We start from the raw sequence: 24,158 nt of genomic DNA on the forward strand, positions 1-24,158 counted from the left end.
CTTAACGTGTATTCGTTTAGTAGGGCACTCATTGCTGTCACTTCTCGTTCACCATCTATCTCATTCTTCTACCCGTTCAGCGCGTTCAAGAGTCAGTAAGACGGTACCATGAAGCTCATATAAGTACGATACAGGTGGATTTTTGGTGTTGTTGCTGTCCGATTGATCGAAAGTAGATGTTTTACGCTCAGTAAGTCGTAGTACGGCTAGATTTCCCATTTGAGTATAGTGCACACATAAGAATGAATAGCTTGGCTTGTCTCCTAAGCCATTGTCTTGCCTATCCCATCTTTCACAAGCTGCCACCTGGTCTGCCGCCTTTGTCGAGGTGCTTGAGCCAGTTTTCTGGGGTAGAAGAGCTTCAACAGTTGACGCTGAGAGTGAATTGCAATCACACGTGATCGTTTGTTTGGCGGAGCTGAAGCAGTGCTCACACTCGCAGCTGGCACATGGGATGGAAAGGAATTTGCAAGCCATTTTGAAGACGATGGGGTACTTTGCGCGGCCTACTTTGAGCCACCACCACCACGGGTCATCCATCAACTCCTGGTAAGTCTTATCCTTTGATAGATCCTCAAGTATGTCGTCAAAGTACTACGGAGGGGTTGCTCACTACGTTACTTCTATGACTACGGAGACCACCTTCACTGCTTCCCTACGCCTCACGTGATCCGTAGCCGTACCGTACTACTACAGGCATACTGACTGTTGGACGCGCTGTACCCGTTAGCACGTGCGACTTACTCCCGGAAAAGATTGCTAGACCTCGATACCTTGACGTTTCTATTTAATGCTTTTCAGTAGTTCAAGTGTAGCATTGTGAACCCTGGGGTCTCTGATGCTTAGTAACGTGCGCTCGTGAACTATCTGCTCATTAGCAGGTCAAATAGTGTTGAAAAAGGTCTTCTAGGCGATCTTTAATTTAATCTGCTCGCACAGCAAATTCTCTTATATCCTGGACGATCAGATATGTTGCTGGGAGCCATGTTCCAATTGCGAGCCTTGTGTAGATCAACCCTGCGAGGTTGCTCGCTGGCTTTTAATAGTCAAGTCCTGTGACATGGACAAATTCATGGATGTGGTAATTGTGAACAACTTCAGAGATAACGGCGATGATTGTGAGCGCTTAGTGTAGCTGTCCGCGCAATGAATCGAGAAAGCGCAATTATTAACTCGTCAAGGAATTTGTTGATGGTCTGGCCGCTTCACCGCGGAGCATCGCCGTCATGCACAGGTGATGGAAGCACCACAAGAGGCGCTGTAGGATGAGGGCAAGCATTGGCAGCGTCATCACCCCTGTGAGGATCAGACCTCATCTTCTGGGCGATGTCGAGATTGCGACTCAGTGATGGGCAACTCAACCAGTGGAAAGGTGCAAGATCGATCGGATAACGGATGAAGGGGCTCTAACAGTCCGCAAAGCTTGCGTGTTTGCCTGAAGGTGGAGACATGCATTGAGGCTGAAGGCATGAAAGCGCCAATCGATCGAGTTTTGGGAGGCTGAACAGCCCGTCGGCCTTTGAAAGCACCGACGCGAGGGCCAAGCGCACCGATCACGACGCATGGCACAACGCGACTATGACGACACCATTTTGCAACAGTTGAACATTGAGACAAACTGAACGCGTCCAAAATGGCGGTAACAGCGTGTTCGTACGCGCAGAAGCGCTTTTCCAGTGCGACCTTACAAAGTCTAATAAATATACCTTTCGGGATCCTCACTATCCGCAGCTATCTCGAGATCGTAGGTACCTCCACAGGATCGTTTCGAGGGCTCCATTGTCTTGTTTCTTGAATACTTCATACTGATTGGTTGTTGAACGGTCGCTCGTCCTAGAATCGGTAACGTTCATGATACTTCTGTACCACGCTCGCAACTGAATCCTGCAGGGACATCTGAACCCTTGAATGGCTTTCCAAGAACAGCCAACGCCTTCGGCATCGCACCTCTCTGAACGTCCAGTAGAAACACCGGTAGAATCTAATCTACAATCATCGCACATTGAAGCACAATCTCAAGTGCCAAACGCACTCAGTACCAACCATGACAACACTACCGGCCCAACCTTCATCAATAGTGCACTGCACACTTCGAGCGGAAGCTACTATGGAGGTCGAGGATCTGGTCTGTTCTCTGCATCAAGCCATAGCACCGCGGTGCCATCTCCAGACGCTGTCGACAACCACGTTCCAGAACCTAAGGAGGAGTCCACCGAAGAGATCAAGGAGAAGCGGGAGGAAGAGATTGTACCAGACCTAGTGCACAGCGACTCTTCGTCAGATTCCGAGCCTGAGGAGCCTAGTACTTACGCAGCGACCAAATCAGCTACTAGGCCTTCCTTACAGTCAAGACAGTCGAAACCGATGACTGAGGACGACCTCTTCCGCATATTGTCAAGACGCAGGACCAGCCAGAGCAATGGCCTTGGGCGGAGTGATACACAAGCCACTGCATCGAGCGCTGACGAGGAACAGGATGAGATCAACAGACTCATGTCGAGAATGTTCGGACATACACGGCAGGAAGCATCGGAAGAAGAGAAGACACGACACGTTGGCGTGGTCTTCAAGAATCTTACTGTGAAGGGACAAGGACTCGGAGCCGCTCTGCAACCCTCAGCCGGTGACTTCTTCATGAATCCAGTGCGCCTTGTCAAGAACCTCGTCACTCGCGGGCCCAAGGCAGCAGCCGGGAAACCACCTGTCCGAACCCTGATCGACGACTTCTCAGGATGCATAAAGCCTGGCGAGATGCTTCTCGTACTGGGACGGCCTGGTAGTGGATGCAGTACATTTCTGAAGATGCTCGGCAACCAACGATTTGGCTACGAAGAGATCACGGGCGATGTCAAGTATGGAGGAACCGATGCTGACGAGATGGCCAAGAAGTATAGGAGTGAAGTACTCTACAATCCTGAAGACGACCTACACTATGCCACTTTGAAAGTCAAGGACACAATTAAATTTGCTTTGAAGACTCGAACACCCGGAAAGGACTCGCGCAAGGAAGGTGAATCGCGACCGGACTACGTCAAGGAGTTCCTTCGTGTCGTTACCAAGCTGTTCTGGATCGAGCACACGATGGACACCAAGGTCGGCAACGAGTTTGTACGTGGTGTATCTGGCGGCGAGAAGAAGCGTGTTTCTATTGCTGAGGCCATGATCACCAAGGCATCCATACAATCCTGGGACAACTCAACACGTGGTTTGGACGCTTCTACAGCTTTGGAATACGTACAAAGTCTGCGATCGCTCACCAATATGGCCAACATCTCTACAAGCGTTGCTCTGTACCAGGCTGGCGAGTCATTATATGACTTGTTTGACAAGGTCCTTTTGATCCACGAAGGCCGATGCTGCTACTTTGGTCCTGCTGATCGCGCTGCCGACTACTTCAAGAATCTGGGATTCCATCAACCAGACCGCTGGACGACCGCCGATTTCCTCACATCAGTCACCGATGACCATGAGCGGCACATAAAGGATGGCTACGAAGACCGCTTCCCACGCACCGGCGCACAGTTTGGCAAAGCTTTTGCTGACAGCCAACAACACCAGGACAACCTTTCTGAGATCGAAGAGTTCGAGAAGGAAACCCAGCGTCTGGCGGAAGACCGCCGCGCTGCTGCGACAAAGGCAACCAAAAAGAAGAATTTCACCCTGCCCTTCCACAAGCAAGTCATGGCTTGCACCAAGCGCCAGTTCCTGGTCATGATCGGTGATCCCCAGTCATTGGGTGGCAAGTGGGGAGGCATCCTCTTTCAGGCTCTCATTGTTGGCTCCTTGTTCTTCAATCTCCCCAACACTGCCGAAGGCGTCTTTCCCCGCGGTGGTGTGATCTTCTTCATGCTGCTATTCAACGCTCTCCTCGCTTTGGCTGAGTTGACAGCTGCCTTCGAAAGTCGCCCGATCCTGCTCAAGCACAAAAGTTTCTCCTTCTACCGACCTGCTGCCTACGCCATCGCTCAGACCGTCGTAGATATCCCTCTGGTGCTGGTCCAGGTTGTCATCTTCGATCTGGTGGTCTACTTCATGGCCAATCTACAACGCACAGTTTCGCAGTTCTTCGTCTCGCTGCTATTCTTGTGGATCATCACCATGACCATGTACGCGTTCTTCCGAGCCATTGGATCGCTTGTTGGATCCCTCGACATCGCCACGCGCATCACTGGTGTCGCCATTCAAGCCCTAGTTGTCTACACAGGCTACCTGATCCCTCCGAGCAAGATGCATCCTTGGTTCAGCTGGCTGCGATGGATCAATCCCATTCAATACGGCTTCGAAGGTCTCCTAGTCAACGAGTTCTACAATCTCGAGATCCAGTGCACGCCGCCCTACATTGCCCCTGGGATACCTGGCGCTCAAGAACAGTACCAGTCTTGTGCAATACAAGGAAGCAGACCAGGTTCGCTAACCGTAGCCGGCTCTGACTACGCTGAAGCTGCCTTTGGCTACTCGCGTAGTCATCTATGGCGTAATTTCGGCATTATCACTGGCATGTTCATCTTCTTCGTCTGCCTCACAGCCATCGGTATGGAGAGCCAGAAGCCCAACAAGGGTGGTGGTGCAGTCACCATCTTCAAGCGCGGACAGGTGCCCAAGTCTATTGAGAAGGACATGGAGACCCAAAAGCCCGGCGACGAGGAGTCAGGCAAGACCGAGCCTGGTGCGGTCAATGAGAAGACTGGAAGCGAGGACTCTGATGACAAGTTGGGTGGCGTTGCAAAGAACGAGACGATTTTTACGTTCCAGAACATCACCTACACCATTCCCTATGAGAAGGGCGAACGCACCTTGCTCAGGGATGTTCAAGGCTATGTCAAGCCAGGAAAGTTGACCGCGCTTATGGGTGCTTCTGGCGCTGGTAAGACGACTTTGTTGAACACTCTGGCGCAGCGCATCCGCTTTGGTGTGGTGCATGGAGACTTCCTTGTGGACGGCAAGCCGCTGCCATCTTCATTTCAGCGATCAACAGGTTTCGCTGAGCAGATGGACATTCATGAGTCAACCAGTACAGTGCGTGAGGCCTTGCGCTTTTCTGCTCGTTTGCGTCAGCCAAAGGAAACGCCCCTTCAGGAGAAGTACGACTATGTGGAGACTATCATCGATTTGCTCGAGATGCGGGATATTGCGGGCGCGGCAATCGGCACGACTGGTTCCGGTTTGAACCAAGAGCAGCGCAAGAGGCTCACCATCGGTGTTGAGCTTGCCAGTAAGCCTGAGCTCCTGATGTTCCTGGATGAGCCCACATCTGGACTTGACTCTGGTGCCGCGTTCAACATCGTCCGCTTCCTTCGTAAGCTGGCCAATGCCGGCCAAGCCATTCTCTGCACCATCCATCAGCCGAGTGCTGTTCTTTTCGAACACTTTGACCAGCTTCTTCTGCTCAAGTCCGGAGGGCGCACAGTCTACTTTGGCGATCTTGGTCATGATTCACAAACTCTTATCAAGTACCTCGAACACAACGGAGCGAAGAAGTGCAAACCTAAAGAGAATCCTGCTGAGTACATGCTCGAAGCCATTGGCGCTGGTAACCCCGACTACAAGGGCCAGGACTGGGGGGACGTCTGGGCAAAGTCTGAGGAGAATCAGAAGCTCGGCAAAGAAATCCAGGATATCGCATCCAAGCGGAAGTCTGCATCACGGAACGGCGAAGCAAAGGACGACCGACAATATGCCATGCCATACATAACACAGTGGATGTCAGTCGTCCATCGCAACTTTGTAGCTATCTGGCGAGATCCGGACTACGTCCTCGGTATTGTGATGCTCCACATCATCACCGGTCTGTTCAATGGCTTCACTTTCTGGAACCTTGGTCAGTCACAGATCGACATGCAGTCCCGATTGTTCTCGATCTTCATGACCCTGACTATCTCGCCGCCTTTGATCCAGCAACTGCAGCCGCGGTTCATTAACATTCGTTCAATCTACGAGTCGAGAGAAGGCAATGCGAAGGTCTACTCCTGGACTGCTTGGGTCTGGGGTGCTATCCTTAGTGAGCTCCCATACCGTATCATCGCTGGTACGATATACTGGTGCTGCTGGTACTTCCCACCTGCGTTTCCTCGCGACACGTACACAGCTGCGAGTATCTGGCTCTTCGTTATGCTTTTTGAAGTATTCTACCTTGGCTTTGGTCAAGCAATTGCTGCTTTTGCTCCCAATGAGTTGCTGGCATCGCTGCTTGTACCGCTGTTCTTCACCTTCAGTAAGTCCGACCCATGCCTGCACGACGCGCGCGACTCTCATACTAACACATTCCAGTCGTCTCTTTCTGCGGTGTTGTCGTCCCCTACGCCGGTCTACCTACCTTCTGGCAGTCCTGGATGTACTGGCTCACACCGTTCAAGTACCTCCTCGAAGGCTTCCTCGCCCTGCTTGTCCAGGGCCAGGAAATCAGGTGCGATACTAACGAGCTGGCGATCTTCCCTCCCCCACCTGGCCAAGACTGTCAGACGTACGCTGGGCAGTTCGCGCAGCAGTCAGGCGGGTACGTGGAAGCGCAGCCCGACGGAACCTGCGGGTACTGTCAGTTCGCTACCGGTGATGCGTTTGCGGCCAGTTTCAATGTGTTCCCACAGTACATCTGGCGAGACTTTGGTATGTGTAATCTTTGCTGTTTTGAAGTATTTTGCTAACGGGTTGTAGGCATCATGTGGATCTACATCTTTTTCAACTTCGCAGTCGTTTTCATCTGCACATATCTATACCTCGGAGGCATGCGCAAGATCATTTCGTTGTTCAAGCCTTCAGCGAGAAAAGAAAAGGCAGCAAAGAAGAAGAAGAAGAAGCAGAATAGCTCGGTATAGAATTGTAGCGTAATCGTGTTCCTGAGTTCGGGTAAAACCGTAGCCCCGCGGCCGAGCCATCAGCGAACCGCCCAATTGGGCTTGGGCTTTGTCATATGCGCTCCTGGTCTTCCCCAGGAAATACCTTCTCCGAATCTGTGCCTTTCCGAGCATCGTGAGTCTGGAGCATGTGGTGGAGTTGAGGCGCAATGGGTAGCCTCGCGATGTTTGCACGGATGCATTGCACGTGTACAGGCAGATACTCGTAGCTGTAATGTATAGTAGAGCGGTGTGACTACAGAAACCACGTCTCGGTGTGCTTCAAGGTTATCCTTTCACACGGAGACATGAGGCTCAAACGGCTGTGCATTCTGACACCACGGGAACGTACTGCAGCTGTCACGAGCTGCAACTTCACGAGTCGTGAACAGCACGCGTGCGGCATTTCTAGAAATAGCCCGAGCATTATGAAACAACCATATCTCGGCTTAAGCTATTCCAGTTCACGCGCCCGGGGAAGCAGCCGTTGTGCAGTGCTGTTTGACGAAATGCCTCAAACAGTTCCGATCACGATGACCAGGGCATGTCTGCCGGCCCGAAATGCTGATTTGTGAATCGTGACGGTCCACTGTGAGCGCAGGGATCCGCTGGCCCACGAGCTGGAATCGGAACAGCTGCTATCTGCACCGCCTTGCTGCGTCCAGCCCTACCGACCATCGTGATTGAGCATAAGGGTGCTTGGTGCCTTCGGGTTGCAGAGCCCCGAATTGCCTGCGCCCGTGATTGCTCAGGTCCGCCATGGCTTCACGACAGTTTCACAATTTCTTCGCGGACCTCGGAAACTCATCACGAGGGCTATGTTTTCTTCCATTTCATTAGCAATCGTGCATTGATTTGGGGTATTTGTGGGTGCGACCAATCGAGGCATGACGCATTGACCCCCTCTCAGAAGTGGCGTAGGCCCGTTTCCGGCAGCAGGCGTCCTTTTTTGTGACGCAAGGCTTGTTGTGGGGTAGAACCGATCAGCCGTCTGGGGCGGCCAGACGCGCCCAAGAGCGCTGACAGTCTGAGCCAATGCGGCGCCTGTTGTTGTAATGCACCCTGGAAAGTGCTTGGCTGCGAGGGTTTGTGGGGAGGACAAGTTGCACAGTAGAGTACTACCTGCGGCTGCATGCGTGCACCTCAAGACATCGTCTCTGAGACATGTTCAAGCGCCTCGCTGCGAGGGCTGCGAGCTCCAGCAGCCGCGTTCCTGGATGCAGTTGCCGGTCGATTGTTCCGAGTCTTTCGCGCTCTCGTGCGCACCTCCGCGTTATTTTCGTCAGCTGTGAGCCGAGCACTACGAGTGCGCGACCATTCGCCCAATCAGCACGCGCTGGCCTAGCTGCTCCCCGGTCCACATCCAAACTGAGGGTGAGCGACGTCGTCAGTGTGGAATATCGTCACGCTATTAAAGAAGTCTCAGACCCCGTGGTTTGAAAAGCAAGCCCAGCTCCCTTGACCCAAGACTTCGCCCGTCACCAGGTGTCACACCAGCAGCAATCACATTTCCATTCTTCCTCTGTACCTGCATTCGCATTCACAATGGTTTCCCAAGTCAACAAGACAAATCTTCACCCTTCCGGCATTACGTGAGTGACCTTACCGTTCGAGCTCAGGTCAATTGGCCGAGGTCGAGGCAGGCACAGCTAACAAAAAGCTTCCAGGCCGAAGAAGGAGCACACTGAGATTGAAGAGGAGCTCCACGACAAGGCTCACATTGACTACGACCGTGTAGCAATTGTATGTTGTCGTCCTTATCACCAGCTGGAGCTTCGAGCTAACTACTACCTAGATTGCCAACCCCTCCGTGGCCGCACTTTACGAAGATGCCCTTGTTTACGAGACCGGTTCTGCCATCACATCATCTGGCGCTCTCTCAGCATATTCTGGTGAGAAGACCGGCCGTTCACCCTCGGATAAGCGTATTGTCGAGGAGGACTCGTCGAAAGACGAAGTCTGGTGGGGTCCTGTCAACAAGCCGATGAAACCCGACGTAAGTGCACCCCTCAGCCTTCCGGTTACCCTTCCGAATCCTTTTGGAATTTGCAGCAAAATGGCTCGTGAAATTCAGCGGTAGACGTCATAAGCGCTAGGCACGTAGCCGATTGGGGCTTTTGACCCAGACCCTTGCACGTGGTGGCGCTAGAGCTCGGCTCCCCCGCATTTCAGCCCTTCGTTTGGGAGATCCATCACGTGTGCACCGAGCATCTTGCTAACATCGCATTGCAGGTTTGGCGCATCAACCGTGAGCGTGCCATTGACTACCTCAACACCCGCAAGCGCATCTACGTTGTCGATGGTTTCGCAGGATGGGACGAGCGCTACAGGATACGCGTCCGCGTTGTCTGCGCTCGCGCCTACCACGCCCTCTTTATGCGCAACATGTTGATCCGCCCATCGAGAGAGGAGCTTGAGCACTTCCACCCTGACTATGTCATCTACAACGGCGGTGCTTTCCCCGCCAATAGGTACACCAGCGGTATGACCTCCGCCACATCGGTTGCCATCAACTTCGCCGAGAAGGAGATGGTTATCCTCGGTACCGAGTACGCCGGTGAGATGAAGAAGGGTATCTTCACAGTCCTTTTCTATGAAATGCCCGTCAAGCACAACGTCCTCACTCTTCACTCCTCCGCCAACGAGGGCAAGAACGGCGATGTTACTGTCTTCTTCGGTCTGTCTGGTACCGGCAAGACCACTCTGTCCGCTGACCCCAAGCGTGCGCTCATCGGTGATGACGAGCACTGCTGGTCCGACACGGGTGTCTTCAACATCGAGGGTGGTTGCTACGCAAAGACCATTGGTCTCTCCGCTGAGAAGGAGCCTGATATTTTCAACGCCATCAAGTTCGGTTCGATCCTCGAAAACGTTGTCTTCGACCCCGTCACCCGTGTTGTCGACTACGACGACGACACCCTGACTGAGAACACCCGTTGCGCTTACCCCATCGAATACATCGAGAACACCAAGATCCCCTGCAAGTCGGACAGCCACCCTAAGAACATCATCCTCCTTACCTGCGACGCCCGCGGTGTTCTCCCTCCCATCTCCAAGCTCAACCCCGAGCAGACCATGTACCACTTCATCTCCGGTTACACCTCCAAGATGGCCGGTACCGAGCAGGGTGTTACCGAGCCCCAGGCTACCTTCTCCTCTTGCTTCGCCCAGCCCTTCCTTGCCCTCCACCCCATGCGCTACGCCAAGATGCTCGCGGAGAAGATCCAGGAACACGGCGCTAACGCCTGGCTCCTCAACACCGGTTGGGTCGGCGCTGGTGCTACTACTGGTGGTAAGTTTTGAAGTCTAACGTTCAATCGTGCTATCGCTAACACAATCACAGGCAAGCGCTGCCCGCTCAAGTACACCCGCGCGATCCTCGACGCCATCCACTCGGGCGAGCTTGCAAACGTCGAGTATGAGACCTACGAGACCTTCAACCTGTCCGTGCCCAAGACCTGCCCCAACGTCCCCGACGAGCTGCTCAACCCCGCCAAGAGCTGGAACGGCACCGCCGACTTCAAGGGCGAGGTCGAGAAGCTAGGCACCCTGTTCATGGAGAACTTCAAGAAGTACGAGGACCAAGCGACCACCGAGGTCATCAAGGCTGGACCCCATGTATGCTGCTGCCCCAAGCACTAGGCTGTCTGAGAGTAAAGGCGGTTTAGTATGTCGATGATAATTTCCTTTTTCTTACACAGACAGGTGGCCTAGATTGTGTACACCGAGCGCGGTCGATCCCCGGACGACGTCAGTGGCCTTCTCCCTCTTCGATGTTAGCATGTTTTCCCATTTTGATGGTTGTGGGTATAGATATGCCCGCTGATGGATGTTCCTTTTGAGATCAATTTTACGAATACCTGGACTCGGTGTTGGTGTTTAATCGAGTTTGTTAAGGTTTGTATATGGCATGAAGACGAGACGAAAAGAGGTAGTAGCTGAGAATCATATTTCATCATCCATAACCTGCATTGCATTTGCAATATTGCTGTTGTCGTGTTTTGCTCGCCTGCTGGTGCTCTAAGAACAGCAGTCACGCCAACATAAATGCTAGAACCATCACCTCATGTCCACGTACCCTTCATCAGTTCTTACGAGCCGCTGTGACCACTTTATAAGCCGCTGGCCCACGTTCTGACGTTGCTTAATTTACTTGGCCCGCTGTCCGCTCCTTGTTTCGTTTTAAATGAGCGTGGATCCACTTCTCACGCAATGCTTGTCCTGCGCCGAGATGAGCTTGTTCCATGAACCCTTCCGCATCGAGCCCTTATAAGAACTTCATGCCCTCTAAGGTTGATCCTTAACTGCCTTTCGCACTTCTTACATTCGTTTGTATCCATTCACTACTGCTGCGCAGTCTCCATCCTCTTCTCATCAACCCTCGTTTTCCTTCAAACCATCCTGTCATCAACCCCTTAAACATCACCAACCATGACTCGTCCTACCCTCCTCACTCTCGCCCTTGGCCTGGCTGCCGTCAGCTCTGCCGCCGACATCTACCCCAACTACGAATACGGCAACATGTTCTACCTGGGCCCGACCACCAATGGCGCCTACATAACACGTGCCACCTACTCTCTCTCCGTACCCGCGCCCCCAACCGACTATCTAACCACCAACGCGGACGAGCGCTGGCTCAGCCTGTGGATCGGGCTGCAGGACAACCCTTCCAACAGCGATGTCTTGAATATGAACTTCGTGCAGCCGCTGTTGAACTGGGGCCCCAACAACGAGGTCTGGGGTTGCAGTGCGGATGATGAGCACTGGTGTGCGGCGGCGAGTACGTATACGCCGCAGGGCCAGATTGGCCAGGCCTACGTTCCGATTCCTGACAATGCTACGCTCGACTTTGTTGTTGAGCAGAACGAGAGCACAGGCATGATCGACCAGAGTATCAGCTTGGCCGGCAGTGTTATCTCGAAGGAGAGCGATAGTAAGGGTATGGATCCTGCGGTATTCTACTCGGGAACTGAGTGCTATGCTGATGGCTGCGGTACTCTTGGTGCGCACAGTAAGTAACCTCTTTTATAGGAGGTGGGGTGAGGGGCTAATGATGTGCAGGCTGGTTCAACATTACTCTTGTTCTCAACAAGGCGGATGCAGATTTCGATAAGACGATGACTCTTACGGGTGCGACGAGCTCGGGGATGGAGACGAGTGATGAGGGAAAGACGTGGACTATTGAGAGTATTGTTATTGAGAAGCAGAACTTGACTGTTTCTTCGTAGGTCGGATGTAGAATTGAGGGATATGAGGGGTTTCGTTCTTTGTGTATCGTATAACTCAAATGCGTGAACAACTACTGGTCCGGCACCATACCCACGGATTTTTTATGGCTCAATATCGTGAAATGCTCGATGCAGCAGACTTACGATATGAATTTTTGCCCTTTACGAATTGGTATTAGTAACTTAAGTGGCTCCTGGACCCTGATTGTGACCTGTCATTGCACACATCGTATCCAGCCTCTCATTGGGTGTTGCTGTCTGTTTTCAACCATGGCACCAACACCTGGCAACCACAATATGTCAACCATACTGAGCTTCGGATCAGTTTTCCGTGTATAACTCTATCTTTGTCGTCGTACCATCCCTGAGTAGATAGTGCCTTCTACAGCCCCTGGCTACCCTCGCATTACTTATTGGACTCAGACTGATCACATTTCCACAGATTGATTACCAATAATCGTACATAGTCTTCGTGCTTAGGTTTATCACTCATGCGCTAAAAAACTGTAAGGATTGATATAAGGACTGCGTCAGATCGCAGCACGCTGGTTTTCCAATTTTGGTTCAAAGGCTGGAATGAGCATAGTAGCTGAATGTACCGGGTTTTTTCAACCATCACAGGCAGCTGTTTGACTCACATGGTCACTTTCTGTTGTGACCGAACGTCTCGACCAAAGCATAAAAAACCTCGCGACCAAAGTATTGTTTCCTCGAAATTCTGCCCTACATACAAAAGCACCCATCTTCATACTGTCTTCTTACATTTCATCTACCACTCATACCATATTATAGACACACGGAATTCCTTCAAGCCGCATTTCACACCTTCCGACATCTACCACTCAACTTCCATCACCATGTTTATCGTCGAGGATCAGAGTCCGCTCCTGCGCCAGCCGCAAGTGCTCTCTGAGCAAATTCATATCGAACTCGACACCGTCCTGAAAGACAGGGATGAACTGAAGACTGATATCGATATTCTCACTGAAGGTCTCCAAAAGCTGACTGATGCACAATGCATCAGATATCGTCAAAAGCTCTTGAGACAGGCTAGCAAATTACTCGAAGAGAAAGAAACTGAGGTCCTGGAAGTGCGACGGAGGAAGGAAGATATTGCGGAAATTACTAATGGTGTCATGAGAGCTATATGGAAAAGGACTGTTGGGATGTGAGATTCTTCCGCACAGTAGCTATGGCTCTGTCTCTGAGCAACTTCCCTCACAACACACGACTGCGACTACCTTCAGCCTACTACCAAGCTCACATCACGACTATGGCTTCCGCAGCGCCAAAATACTTGACCTTCACATGGATTAACAGTACGGCAAACATTCCGCCAAGAGCTCGACGTTTACGACAAATTCTGCAGTATCGCGAATTTCGATGTTCACTATACCATCTGGTGTTTGTTTTTCGAGCGTCGCCATTATGGCAATCTAAAAGTTGATTCATGAGGTTGTCGTTCAGATGTACAAACAGTAATTGGGCGGGTATCACTGGTCCACTGCTGTGGCTCATCGAGATTTGTCACACATTTTCGCGAGTATTGTATGTAACCTCAATACACTGTAGTCTCCAAACCTACTCCAGTATGCTATGATTGTAAATCACGAGTAATCTGTTCAATGCCAAGACGTTTCCATCTTGATAGCAGCAGCTGCGAAGTTCGAAATTGAATTTCTTGGAACTCTTGTTCGTGACTTTAGCATTTCTGGTTGAGTGCATCCCAGGTCCCAGTCCCAACACTCAATTAAAATTCATAAATGCTTCCCATTGCACGTTGGAGGTGCAACATTCGAAACACCTCCAGGGCTCTGTCTTCATCTCGACCCTTCTTCGAAAAGGTCGATTTTCTGTTGGGTGCTGTCGTATGACTGTTCAGTATGTCAACCACGGTATTCATATTTTTCAACCAAACAATGAATACTGAATTCTTCACAGTGTATAATATGGTCTCCATCTGTCTCATACCCTCGATTGAATCTCCCAAATCACACATACTTCAAGATAAAGTCATAAATCCTCTGAATCCCTCCGCGTTACAAAAGCCTCACCACAAACGCCAAGAACCACCATTGAAGATATCTTCCTCTTCCCAGAACCTATGCAGCTCATTCTTGCTGCAGAAAGCAGAGAGTTCCGAGAAACCTCTTCGCCACATGATTCTCAGCGCGGACCATGGCGGAACCTCCTATCTCCAAGTCGCCGCTTGCGCATCGATCGCGCTGCCGCCCGCCAGAGGACCCTGCAGCAGCGCTTCATGATCGCACGTATTACGACGCTATGCAGTACCAAGAAATCCTTACCAACAACTCCTTGCATTGACAAAGCGAAGATATCCGCGGGCAGATACGCTCTCTAAAAGCGTGTCGCCGCGAGGAGCAAGCCCGTCTCGCCGCAATGAAAGAGGAAAGAGGAAAGAGACGGACGGAAGGAAACCCGTGATCTCCTCATCGCTACCTATGAGAAACTATCTATGTGAAATGACGGGGGTCGTGAGCGCCGTCAAAAGCTGGTTCGAAATGGGTGAGGTTTATTGGGAGAGAAGGAATTCGAGGTGCGGGAGGTAAGGCTAGGAAGATGTTTGAGGAAATTGATACAGCTGTGGGGGAGAGATCGTAGGGTGAAAGGGTGATTGTGCTTGCTCTAGCTGCTTGTGAATCTTTGCGCTAGTGAATAGTGGAAGTGAAGATAGCTATTTCCAATTCTATTTGTGTACTTCCTCGCGAACTCTTCGCACAACAACACCGCGACTTCCTCCACGGTCGACTTTGAGATCCAGACACCGATCATGAACTCAGCCTCATCCACGCCCACTGCCACCCAATCCAACACCACTGATACGCCAATCGAGAAGGACGCGATTGATGCAAGGCCTGACGATTTCGCTACCTTAGGTATCCGCATGGGTGCATTCTGCAAGACGTTGGAGAAAGCGTCAAGAGAATTCGACAAATTCAAGAACGCCAACGATAGTCTCGAACATGAGATCACTCAGATCAATGCTATGATTGCTACAGTCACAGATTCAGGGCTGCACAACACTGCGGTCGACGAGTACAACGACCGCGTTCTCAAGCAACGCGATCTCAGGGTACGGAATCCACCATATTCAACTGAGAGTTTACAGTAACTGATGAAAATTAGGCCCGGATCATTTCTCTGCACAGTGAAATCAATGAGACCATCAAAATGATCAACGAGTTGGGGGAAGCTCTCATAGCCGGCCTAGTTGATCGTAACGCTAGCCTCTATACCCACTACGTTGCATCGATTCACTGAGGTGGCTCGTATTTTCCTGCAACGCCAGCACATTCAGTATGTAGACTTTTTGGTGTGGTATGATCCGATGTGGATTTTGTCTGGTGTCCTTTCCTAGCATTGTGAGATGGAATGATGACGGTAGTAGATGTTCGCGCTAGGCGCTACAGTTTTCGTGCACGGGCTGCACGCGTCCACTCGGTGCACGCGAACACCAAAACATCCCAAACTCCTCAACACCATAACTCCACCAAATGAAGTCCCTTTTTGAAGCGCTTGAAGATGCACGTGCAGAGAGTTCAGACGGAAATGTTTGCTACCAGAAAGTTGCTGATCAGTGTGGGTTGTCGCAATCAACAGTGTCGCGCACCGCCAGAGGCGTGACACTCCCACGTGCAATTGCAGATGAAGAACGCCGCAAACTCAGCCCACAACAAGAGCGTGAGCTTTGTGAGTATATAGAAGTGCTTACAGCGTGTCACTTGCCACCTACAAGGCATATGGTACGAAATTTTGCCGCAGAAATGGCAGGTCAGCCAGTCTCCGATAGCTGGGTTACGCGCTTCATTGACGAACATTCCAACACCCTCCTCTACAAATGGGCCTCCGCCATGGACAAACAACGTCACTACGCCGATTCTGCACAGAAGTACGACCTCTATTTTGACCTCCTGTACCGCACAATTCACGAATTCGGCATCGAACAACGTCATACATACAATATGGATGAGAAGGGCTTCGCGATTGGAGTACTCCCCAAGAGCAAGAGGATCTTCTCAAAGTTTGCGTACGAGCTTCAGAAAAACAAGCAATCGCTGCAGGATGGCAACAGAGAGTGGGTGACGTTATTGGCAAGCATCTGCGCCGATGGCAGCGTCTTGCCGCCAGGTCTCATTTATGCCGGCAAAGCCAACACCATACAAAGCAGCTGGGTCGAAGATATTGAAGAAGGAAATCACTCAGCCTTTGTTACTGCAACTCCCTCTGGCTGGACGAATGATCAAGTAGGACTGGCGTGGCTGGAGCAAATATTTCAGCGCTTTACAAAGAAGAAGACACGCCGTGCGTGGCGATTGCTCATTGTCGATGGCCACGGCTCTCATATAACGATGGCTTTTATCAAGTACTGCGATCGCCATCGAATTCTGCTTCTGGTCTTACCCCCACACAGTACTCACACGCTTCAGCCGCTCGATGTGGTGCTATTCTCGCCGCTGGCTTCTAAGTACAGCAACGTCGTCACGCAACACCTTCACTATAGCCAAGGCCTTGCAGGCGTAAGGAAGCGTGACTTCTTTCGTCTATTTTACGAGTCTTGGACTGAGGTTTTCACTGTTGAGCTGGTGCAACGGGCGTTTGAAGTCGCAGCAATTTGGCCACAAAACAGAGACTCTGTCGTCAATAAGTTCCGCAAGCCAGTTGCAGAACAGCCGCGTACTCCTTCACCATTTGCAGGCAATCAGTGGCGAGAAGCTGACCGAGTCTTCAACGATTTGGTGAAAGACCCAGACGCTGAAGGTGCAAAGAAGCTGCGGCGCTCGCTCCACCACATGAGTGCTCAAGTCTCAGTACTTTCAGCTGAAGTCAAAGGACTCCGTAGTACAATTATCTCACTAGGATCCTCAAAGAAGCCACGTCATACTCTCCCGATGGAGCAGCAGAAGAAATCGAAGAGCGAAGCCACCCTATACTCCCCAGGCAAAGTACGCGTCGCCCGTGCCAAATGGAAGGCCAAGCGACACACAAAGCTTCAAGAAGCTGCTCAAAAAGCAAAGGATAAGCAAGAACAACTCGCTAAGAAGCTGCAGGATGAACAGGATAAAGAGCAACGGCGTGTTGAGCGAGAAGAGCGCATCGCAAGGAACAAGGCCTTGCGTGAGGAGAAAGCTGAGGCTGTAAAACGCAGGAAAGAGGAGCGCGCCGCTGCAAAATCTATACAATTATCCCAATTAGGTAAGCGCAAAGCTTCACAGAAGCCTCCTCCAAAAGCCCGTACAAAAAAAGCTTGTTCTGGGGATGCGTGGCGTGGTGTTGTTGTGGAGGAGCCTGCACCTGCACCTTGCACTCACACGACGCGTAGTGGCCGCATCGCAACTCAGAAGTATTGACTAAAGGTGCCAAAACTGTTGCATAGGTCTGTAGATACTTAGAATTAATTTTTACTATATAGTGACTACTGTACGTTGATGTGGAGTATCACTTTTGTGGTGTTGAGATGCGGATTACCTCGTGCATTGACCGATGGCGTGCAGCCCGTGCACGAAAACTGTAGTGCGCCTTACTTCCATGAATAAATGCTCCTACCTCAACTCTACTGTTCATCCAAAAAAGTGACATCAATCACCAGCGTCAAGCTGACAAGCTCATGAAATGCGATTACAATCTTTGCCGGTATAGACAACCTTCGATACACGCTGCATCGCATGCAGAATCGCAACATGGCCGACGGCAATACTTCTGCCATTCCCGCACAGACTACCACGCTCAAGCTATCACCCGAGGACAAGGAAGCGTTCATAAAGCGCGCCATGGACAAGAAACAGGAGCTCGCGAACATCAGCACAACCTGCAGCACTCTAGAGGCCGAGTTCAACACAGTCATGGATATGAAAGACACAGTCACCGACCGATGGTTTCGGATCACCATTATGGAGTCGGCGCTTGAGTATCGTGATAGAATTATGGAGCTCAGGGTAAGTTTCAAGTGTAATAAAGGTTACTGTTGGACTGACAAGGACAAGGCTACTGTCGACAAGGTCACGCGTGAAGTTGCAGCTCTAAGCGAAGATATCGGGAGAGCTTCCCAGAAGCAAGATCGTGACTGAAGAGAGTGCACTCCTTTCTAGTACAGTTTGCTGGAACAGATTTCAGAGTCAGATTTGTAGTACCGTTCAAACATCTGAGGCCGATATCTGCTTTTTGCTGCACTTGATCAGCTACCTATGACATTTGTGCGGTATGTTCTTGTATCTGCAGCTGCCTCAATCAACATCGTACGAACAACCTTGTTCTGGTATTTTCTGCCCTTCCTGCGCCTGTAGCAAGAGGCAGTCACGACACCCAATGTTGACAAGGGGAAGTGGCCTTTGGTCTGCGAACATCGCAATCAATCGCAACAAGGAACGCTGGTGGTAAGTTTTTGCGTGCAGACTTTCAACAGCTTACCTGTCAAGAATCTCGAACCTCCTAGTCGATTTCTATCCCCAGAGCAGCATCAAGTCATGGCCAACCAAACCCCACCGTCTTCAACATTGGAAATCCTCGAATTGCGATTCAAGCAGAAAGAAAAGGAGCTAGACAACCTTTTTACAGAAGAGAATGTTCTCAAAGGACAGTTCAATCCCTACAAGGGAGCGCTCGAAAACACTGTCGATGTACGCACTAAGCGTATGATGTGCTGCCGGATGGAAGAGCATAGGAGACAATGTATGAAGCTGAAGTATGTACCGAACAGTAATTTCACTTGGATTCACACTAATGAATAATCTCAAATGTAACAAGCTCCGGGATCGCTGGCTTTTGCCTCAAACGAGGATTTGGGGAGCGCTTCTGAGAGCCTCTCGCAAACAGAAGGTAAGTAGGCTGTACACCGCGCTCTGGGTGTCTGTGGTACTCTATCATTCAGAAGATGAACACAAGCAGATGGGAAACCACGGCGAATCTTCTCATGCCGAAATCGTAAACTTTCGTCGGTCACTCCCCTACACAAGATCTCGTTTCCAAATGCTTACAACTCTTTCTCTTCTCTTCACCTTGTAATATGTATTCTAACTTTCACTTCCCTCGTCCTCACCATCGCATAATGTCTCTTTCACCTCTACTTCGCTTGAGAGCAAACGGAGGCTGTTCGTAATGTTACATCAAGGAGCTTTTCTCGAGGCAACGGCTATTGTAGCCTTCACAGCACTCTCTTCTCTCAACCTGTGGAGCCCTACTCTCTCGACTACCTCAAACCAGCGATTTCTCAACCACATTTTACCTCCTTACCATGTCAGATCTCTCCCAAGTACGACATCAGCATACAAACTCCATAGCGCAAATGACTGACTACCTCCACAGCTCCCCATACGCCTGCAAGATCTCACTCAAGAGATCAAGGAGAGAGAACGCGAGGTGGAAACCTTGCGCGTCGCCGATCGAACAACCTACAAAACCTACGTCCGCGCGAGGACTGAGTTGGCCTCCAAGAAGTACCTGAACATGGAGGAAGAGGGTACCAAGAAATGGTACAAGTTGTGGGTTAAGTGTGCGGATGAGATGCAGGCTCTAGCGGTAAGTGGCATTGTGAGACACGAGCGTGGATTTAGTCAGACTAAAGGGAAATAGGTGCAAATTGAGCGAGAGGAAGCTGCGCTGGTGGAGTTGAAGCAGACGAGGGCTGATCGCGTGGCACGAGACCGGATCAGCTTTGAGGCGGAGTTGCTGGCTCGCTGAGGTAGCGACAGGCTCCAAGGTGACCTATGGAGGTTGGAGAAGACAGCATTCATCGACAAGCTCAACAATACCAGCGCCCTCAAATCCTCCCTGAAGCACACCAAGGATCCCCTCCGTCGACGAAACCGATGCCCTGGAGAAAATCGAGGCACGTAACCTTCCTACACAACCTTCAGAACACCCAACTGACCTGAGTAGTTGGAATCCCACACCACCCTCCTCCGCAAGCTCGGCAAGGAAACCGACTCCTTAGACGAGGATGAGGAGTGGACCGAAAACGACGTCTCGGTAGGCAAGAAGTGCGTCTTGGAAGAACATATAATATTGCGGATGTCTTGAAGCCAAGTCCCAAGGCGGACCTTGCCGGGATTCGTTAATTACGTGTAGGAGGAGTGATGCTGGTTAGTCCGGCGGCAGGAGCAGTAGTGCCAAAAGTTCGAGACTATCGCAATGTTTCAACACGATTGCACGGCTGCAGACACCACAGGGTCAATAATACAGGCGAATAGAAGGGCGGAGTAGATTACAAGACTATATTTTTTTTGGAGAATTGTGTCTCCAGCTTTACAGTGTAGGGAGTGGGTTGAAAGAGGAACTCGGAGGTAATAAGACTGTTGGCACTACGGAGGTAGGTGGCGCAAACAACTAAGCAACTTGAGGCAATGTCATCATGAATCCTCGAACATGTCCAACATTGTCTGCACATCATAGAGGTTCGATGTCACACGAGTGCAATGTAAATGTGTGGTTGTCAAGAAAGTAAGGTATCATTTAGCTTTTGCTCGTTCTCCTTTCCCTCCTTTTGTAGACCATAAACCCTGCGCCAGAAGAGAAGCGCGGGCAAAGCGCAATCCAAAATCCGATAACAAGACATTATATCTACACATCACCATCCTACTCCACTACGACGAGACGCTTATTTGTTCTCGGGGCGGAGAGAGCGGACAGCCTTTCCAGCGCGCCAGATCTCAAGGTCATCAATCTCCTTGAGCTCAGCAGCGTACCTCTCGCGGTAGTCAGGCTGGCTGTTGTACTCGAGCGACCTCTTGGTCTCGGTGCCGTCGGCAACAGCTGTGTAGAGGTCGTTGAAGACGGGCTTCAGGGCGTCCTTGAAGCGCTTCTGCCAGTCGAGAGCACCACGGCGGGCGGTTGTGGAGCAGGCGTTGTACATGTAGTCCATGCCGTGGGCGCCAATCAAGGGGTAGAGGGACTGGGTGGCCTCCTCTACGGTCTCGTTGAAGGCCTCAGAGGGAGAGTGGCCGCGCTCGCGGAGAACCTCGTACTGGGCGAGGAACATGCCGTGGATACCGCCCATCAGGCAGCCGCGCTCACCGTACAGGTCGGAGTAGACCTCCTTCTCGAAGGTGGTCTTGTAGAGGTAGCCGGAGCCGACAGCGACACCAAGGGCGATGGCCTTCTCCTCGGCCTTGCCGGTGACGTCCTGGTAGACGGCGACGGAGGAGTTGATACCGCGGCCCTCACGGAAGAGAGTGCGGACGGTGCGGCCGGAGCCCTTGGGGGCGACGAGAATGACGTCAATGTCGGTGGGAACCTCGACCTTGGTGAGGTCCTTGAAGACGGGGGAGAAGCCGTGGGAGAAGTAGAGAGTCTATGGCAGTCAGCACACGTTCGCAGTCTCAATGGGGTAGATGAAGTCTTACCTTGCCCTTGAGCTGGGGCTTGATCGCGGGCCAGGTCTCGGACTGGGCAGCGTCGGAGAGGAGGTTCATGACAATGGTGGACTTGCCAATGGCCTCGTCAATGTCGAACAGGTTCTTGCCGGGGACCCAGCCATCCTGCTCGGCGTCCTTCCACGAGGCACCGCCCTTTCGTACACCGACGATGACGTTCAGGCCGTTGTCACGGAGGTTAAGACCCTGGCCGTGACCCTGGGAGCCGTAGCCGATGAGGGCGAGGGTGTCGTTCTTGAAGTACTCCTACTCGATTGTTAGCCCACGATGCCATTGAGACCAAAGCTGATGCCATTGAGGCATGGTTGACTCACAAGAAGCTTCTCCTTGGGCCAGTCGGCGCGCTCTGTTGTTTCTGTTAGCTCTCGTTCCAGCCCGCTCAATGGCTTCAGATCCTACCGTAGACGGTCTCCTTGGTGCCAGCGAAGTCAATGGTCTTAATGCCACGGGTCTGCTGAAACTGGGTAGAGACAGCAGCCTTGGGGGCAGCTGTGCGGGAAGCAGCATTGATGGCCGAGACAAAGGTGCGCTTCTGGGCAGGAGCGACAGCTAATTGCCTGGCGGCGTTACGGAGAGCACGGGGAGCTTGTCTTGAGGCCATTGTGATTGTGCGAAGAGTGTGTGAGGGTATCTTGATGGGAGAAGTATGGGGGTAATCAACTCTTTATGGGAGACGTCTGGCTGCTGTGTGGAGTCGATTTTCTGTCCAAGCTCCAGCCGAACTCGGGGCTGGAGCATGCAATCGGAGATGCAGAATCCTCCCCGAAGCCAATCAGCTCGCCGCATGCTCCATAAACTGGGGCCGCACATCACAGTCACGCATGTCTGGACTTGTGCAGGAGCATTGCCAATTGTCCGAACACGCAGTCATTGATTGGAGGCTTTCCTCACGACATCTTCAGAACCTCAATTGCGCTCTCTCGACGTCTACAGAGCCAATAACGTCAGGCATCCACTCAAGATCGACAAACTGCCAGAGTTTTTCCCCAGTTGCGTCATAAAGCACGGCCGCTCACGTACTGCGATGGCTGGAACTTTAGCACGAAGAGACGATGAGCTGTGTATCGGTCAAGAAATCATGTCAGAAATGCCAAGTTGGAGAGTAGAACACGCCCGACGCTGTCAATTCTTTGCACGATTTATACATTGTGGTGCATCTACGAAAGAGTACAGAATTTTTACAGCCATTGATGACCACAAGGCACGATGTGAATACAACGGCGACAAGCCACGACAGTTGACAGCACATATCCAACGGCGTCCTCCGGGGGCATCTGACTCGTTGATGCTCCTGGTCTCTCGCAGTATCGTACCGTGTTCGTCCAAGCTGCTTGTTAGATAAACGGCGTCATGTCAAATATGCGCACAACAAAATGTCTCGTTGTGGTGTTCGTTTCCATTCGCAAAGCAACCTACAAATCAACGCCGCGCTCGAAAGTATGCCGATTCTTAGATGCTCGCTCTAAAGTCGTAGTATGTTGTGTGACCCATCAACGTCCATCCATCCATCCTCCTTCATGTCAGCGCATGCATAAGCACATATGAGTGTGCCAATGTCACTTCCGCCGAACATGACACAGAGCCGCGAATTGCTCTCTGCTCATGATTGTCTTTCTCGTGCCAGTCGACAGCTCGATCAGCCACTCACTTGAGCACGCGATCGAAACTCTGTCCCCGCACCGTCCCTCCACCCAAACTACTCCTAACATTCCTCTTGAACCCTTCCCTGTTGACCTTCAGATCCTCTGCCGCCTCCTTGTTCAGCGGGTCGCTTGCGTTCGGCTCGAGGAATAGGAACTGCAGCCCGACAACTACCGCGTTCAGGTTCAGCACGGGTTTCCAGTCCTCGCGCAAAATGTTCAGGCACACGTTGCCCTCGAGGTCGATGTTGGGGTGGTAGATCTTCTGCGTGCACTTCACTTTTGGTGGGTCGTGGGGGAAGTTCTGGTTGATGGCGAAACTGAAGTTGAAGCGGCCGCCTTTGTACATGCCCTCGTCGGGGTCGATGGTGAGTGTGAAATTCAGGATGTCGTCGGGGTTGGGGAAATGTGTCTTCATGGTTGTGCCGAGAGAGAGCTCTTCAAGATCTGTAGCCGTGTCAGTATGCGCGTGAGAGTATGGAGAGGAGGGTGCAGGGTGGACTACCTTTCTGGGCGCGCAGCTGGGCGGGTGTGACCTTCTTCTTCTTGCTTGTCGCTGCGGCTGCGGCGTCATCTTCCGCCTGCTTCTTCTTCTGTATAACTGTCAGCGGCCTGTGCCTGACAGCTCTGGCGCGGGATGCGCTGCAAGGCACTATGACGTACCATGGACCATATTTTCATCATCTTGGCGGTATTGTTTAGGCAGACGTCCGAAGTTGGGAAAGACGTTTGAGGTCGCGTGTGAGAGGAGGGCGATTGCGAAAGTCGCGTTGGGCGCAGTGAGTCGGGTGGTGGGGCGAACAGCGGGCAGCAAGCGGCGCGGTGAAGCTCGATTCGATGGCTCAGCGGCGAAAGCACTTGACACTTCGAAAAGTGGTGCAAATGTAGAGGTAGAGAAGGAAGTGGAGGATCAAGAAAGCAAAAACGACTTGTACTTTCCACCTGCGATAGAAAGGTAGTTCTCGCTGTCGGAGGCGTGCCACCATGCTCAATGTGGGGGCAGCCGGAATTCTGCCGTGGGTGCCTGTTGTTTGGTCAGCTCTGCACAACGCACAACCTTCGTCACGAGAGTGA

The 24,158-nt window shown here is 51.7% G+C and overlaps 8 protein-coding genes across 8 annotated transcripts; 6 read left to right on the forward strand and 2 right to left on the reverse strand.

The window, feature by feature from the left end:
- Positions 1-1,600: 1,600 nt before the first annotated feature.
- Positions 1,601-7,172, forward strand: BU25DRAFT_411948 (uncharacterized protein). The gene is made up of 4 exons (XM_033706678.1): positions 1,601-1,842; positions 1,891-6,211; positions 6,268-6,603; positions 6,652-7,172. The coding sequence occupies exons 2-4, from the start codon at positions 1,909-1,911 to the stop codon at positions 6,810-6,812; spliced, it is 4,800 nt and encodes a 1,599-aa protein (XP_033560305.1). The 5' UTR covers positions 1,601-1,842; positions 1,891-1,908; the 3' UTR covers positions 6,813-7,172.
- An 814-nt stretch (positions 7,173-7,986) lies between these two features.
- Positions 7,987-8,393, forward strand: BU25DRAFT_411950 (uncharacterized protein). The gene has a single exon (XM_033706679.1). It carries the CDS (start codon positions 7,995-7,997, stop codon positions 8,268-8,270), a length of 276 nt encoding a protein of 91 aa, XP_033560306.1. The 5' UTR covers positions 7,987-7,994; the 3' UTR covers positions 8,271-8,393.
- BU25DRAFT_459657 (ATP-utilizing phosphoenolpyruvate carboxykinase) lies at positions 8,376-10,472 on the forward strand (the record flags this gene model as incomplete). The annotated part of the gene is made up of 5 exons (XM_033710297.1): positions 8,376-8,422; positions 8,498-8,573; positions 8,626-8,826; positions 9,063-10,122; positions 10,174-10,472. 5 exons carry the CDS (start codon positions 8,376-8,378, stop codon positions 10,470-10,472), a joined length of 1,683 nt encoding a protein of 560 aa, XP_033560307.1.
- An 825-nt stretch (positions 10,473-11,297) lies between these two features.
- Positions 11,298-12,034, forward strand: BU25DRAFT_301544 (uncharacterized protein; the record flags this gene model as incomplete). The annotated part of the gene is made up of 2 exons (XM_033701998.1): positions 11,298-11,841; positions 11,892-12,034. Coding segments are annotated over 2 exons (687 nt in total), but the record flags the coding sequence as incomplete, so codon positions are not given.
- Positions 12,035-12,915: 881 nt separating this feature from the next.
- BU25DRAFT_422694 (uncharacterized protein) lies at positions 12,916-13,230 on the forward strand (the record flags this gene model as incomplete). Its single annotated transcript, XM_033708168.1, has 1 exon — positions 12,916-13,230. One exon carries the CDS (start codon positions 12,916-12,918, stop codon positions 13,228-13,230), a length of 315 nt encoding a protein of 104 aa, XP_033560309.1.
- Positions 13,231-17,757: 4,527 nt separating this feature from the next.
- On the forward strand, positions 17,758-18,144 carry BU25DRAFT_459661 (uncharacterized protein; the record flags this gene model as incomplete). The annotated part of the gene is made up of 2 exons (XM_033710298.1): positions 17,758-18,012; positions 18,061-18,144. The coding sequence occupies 2 exons, from the start codon at positions 17,758-17,760 to the stop codon at positions 18,142-18,144; spliced, it is 339 nt and encodes a 112-aa protein (XP_033560310.1).
- A 2,265-nt stretch (positions 18,145-20,409) lies between these two features.
- BU25DRAFT_370544 (ketol-acid reductoisomerase) lies at positions 20,410-22,100 on the reverse strand. Its single transcript, XM_033703952.1, has 4 exons — positions 21,844-22,100; positions 21,759-21,790; positions 21,415-21,690; positions 20,410-21,362 (listed from the first exon to the last, which is right to left on the reverse strand). Exons 1-4 carry the CDS (start codon positions 22,043-22,045, stop codon positions 20,670-20,672), a joined length of 1,203 nt encoding a protein of 400 aa, XP_033560311.1. The 5' UTR covers positions 22,046-22,100; the 3' UTR covers positions 20,410-20,669.
- Positions 22,101-22,777: 677 nt separating this feature from the next.
- On the reverse strand, positions 22,778-24,134 carry BU25DRAFT_449470 (uncharacterized protein). The gene is made up of 3 exons (XM_033709642.1): positions 23,748-24,134; positions 23,590-23,677; positions 22,778-23,531 (listed from the first exon to the last, which is right to left on the reverse strand). Exons 1-3 carry the CDS (start codon positions 23,766-23,768, stop codon positions 23,089-23,091), a joined length of 552 nt encoding a protein of 183 aa, XP_033560312.1. The 5' UTR covers positions 23,769-24,134; the 3' UTR covers positions 22,778-23,088.
- Positions 24,135-24,158: the final 24 nt, after the last annotated feature.

Source organism: Macroventuria anomochaeta (genome assembly GCF_010093625.1).
Source record: "Macroventuria anomochaeta strain CBS 525.71 unplaced genomic scaffold BU25scaffold_22, whole genome shotgun sequence".
In the NCBI taxonomy this organism is placed as follows: domain Eukaryota; kingdom Fungi; phylum Ascomycota; class Dothideomycetes; order Pleosporales; family Didymellaceae; genus Macroventuria; species Macroventuria anomochaeta.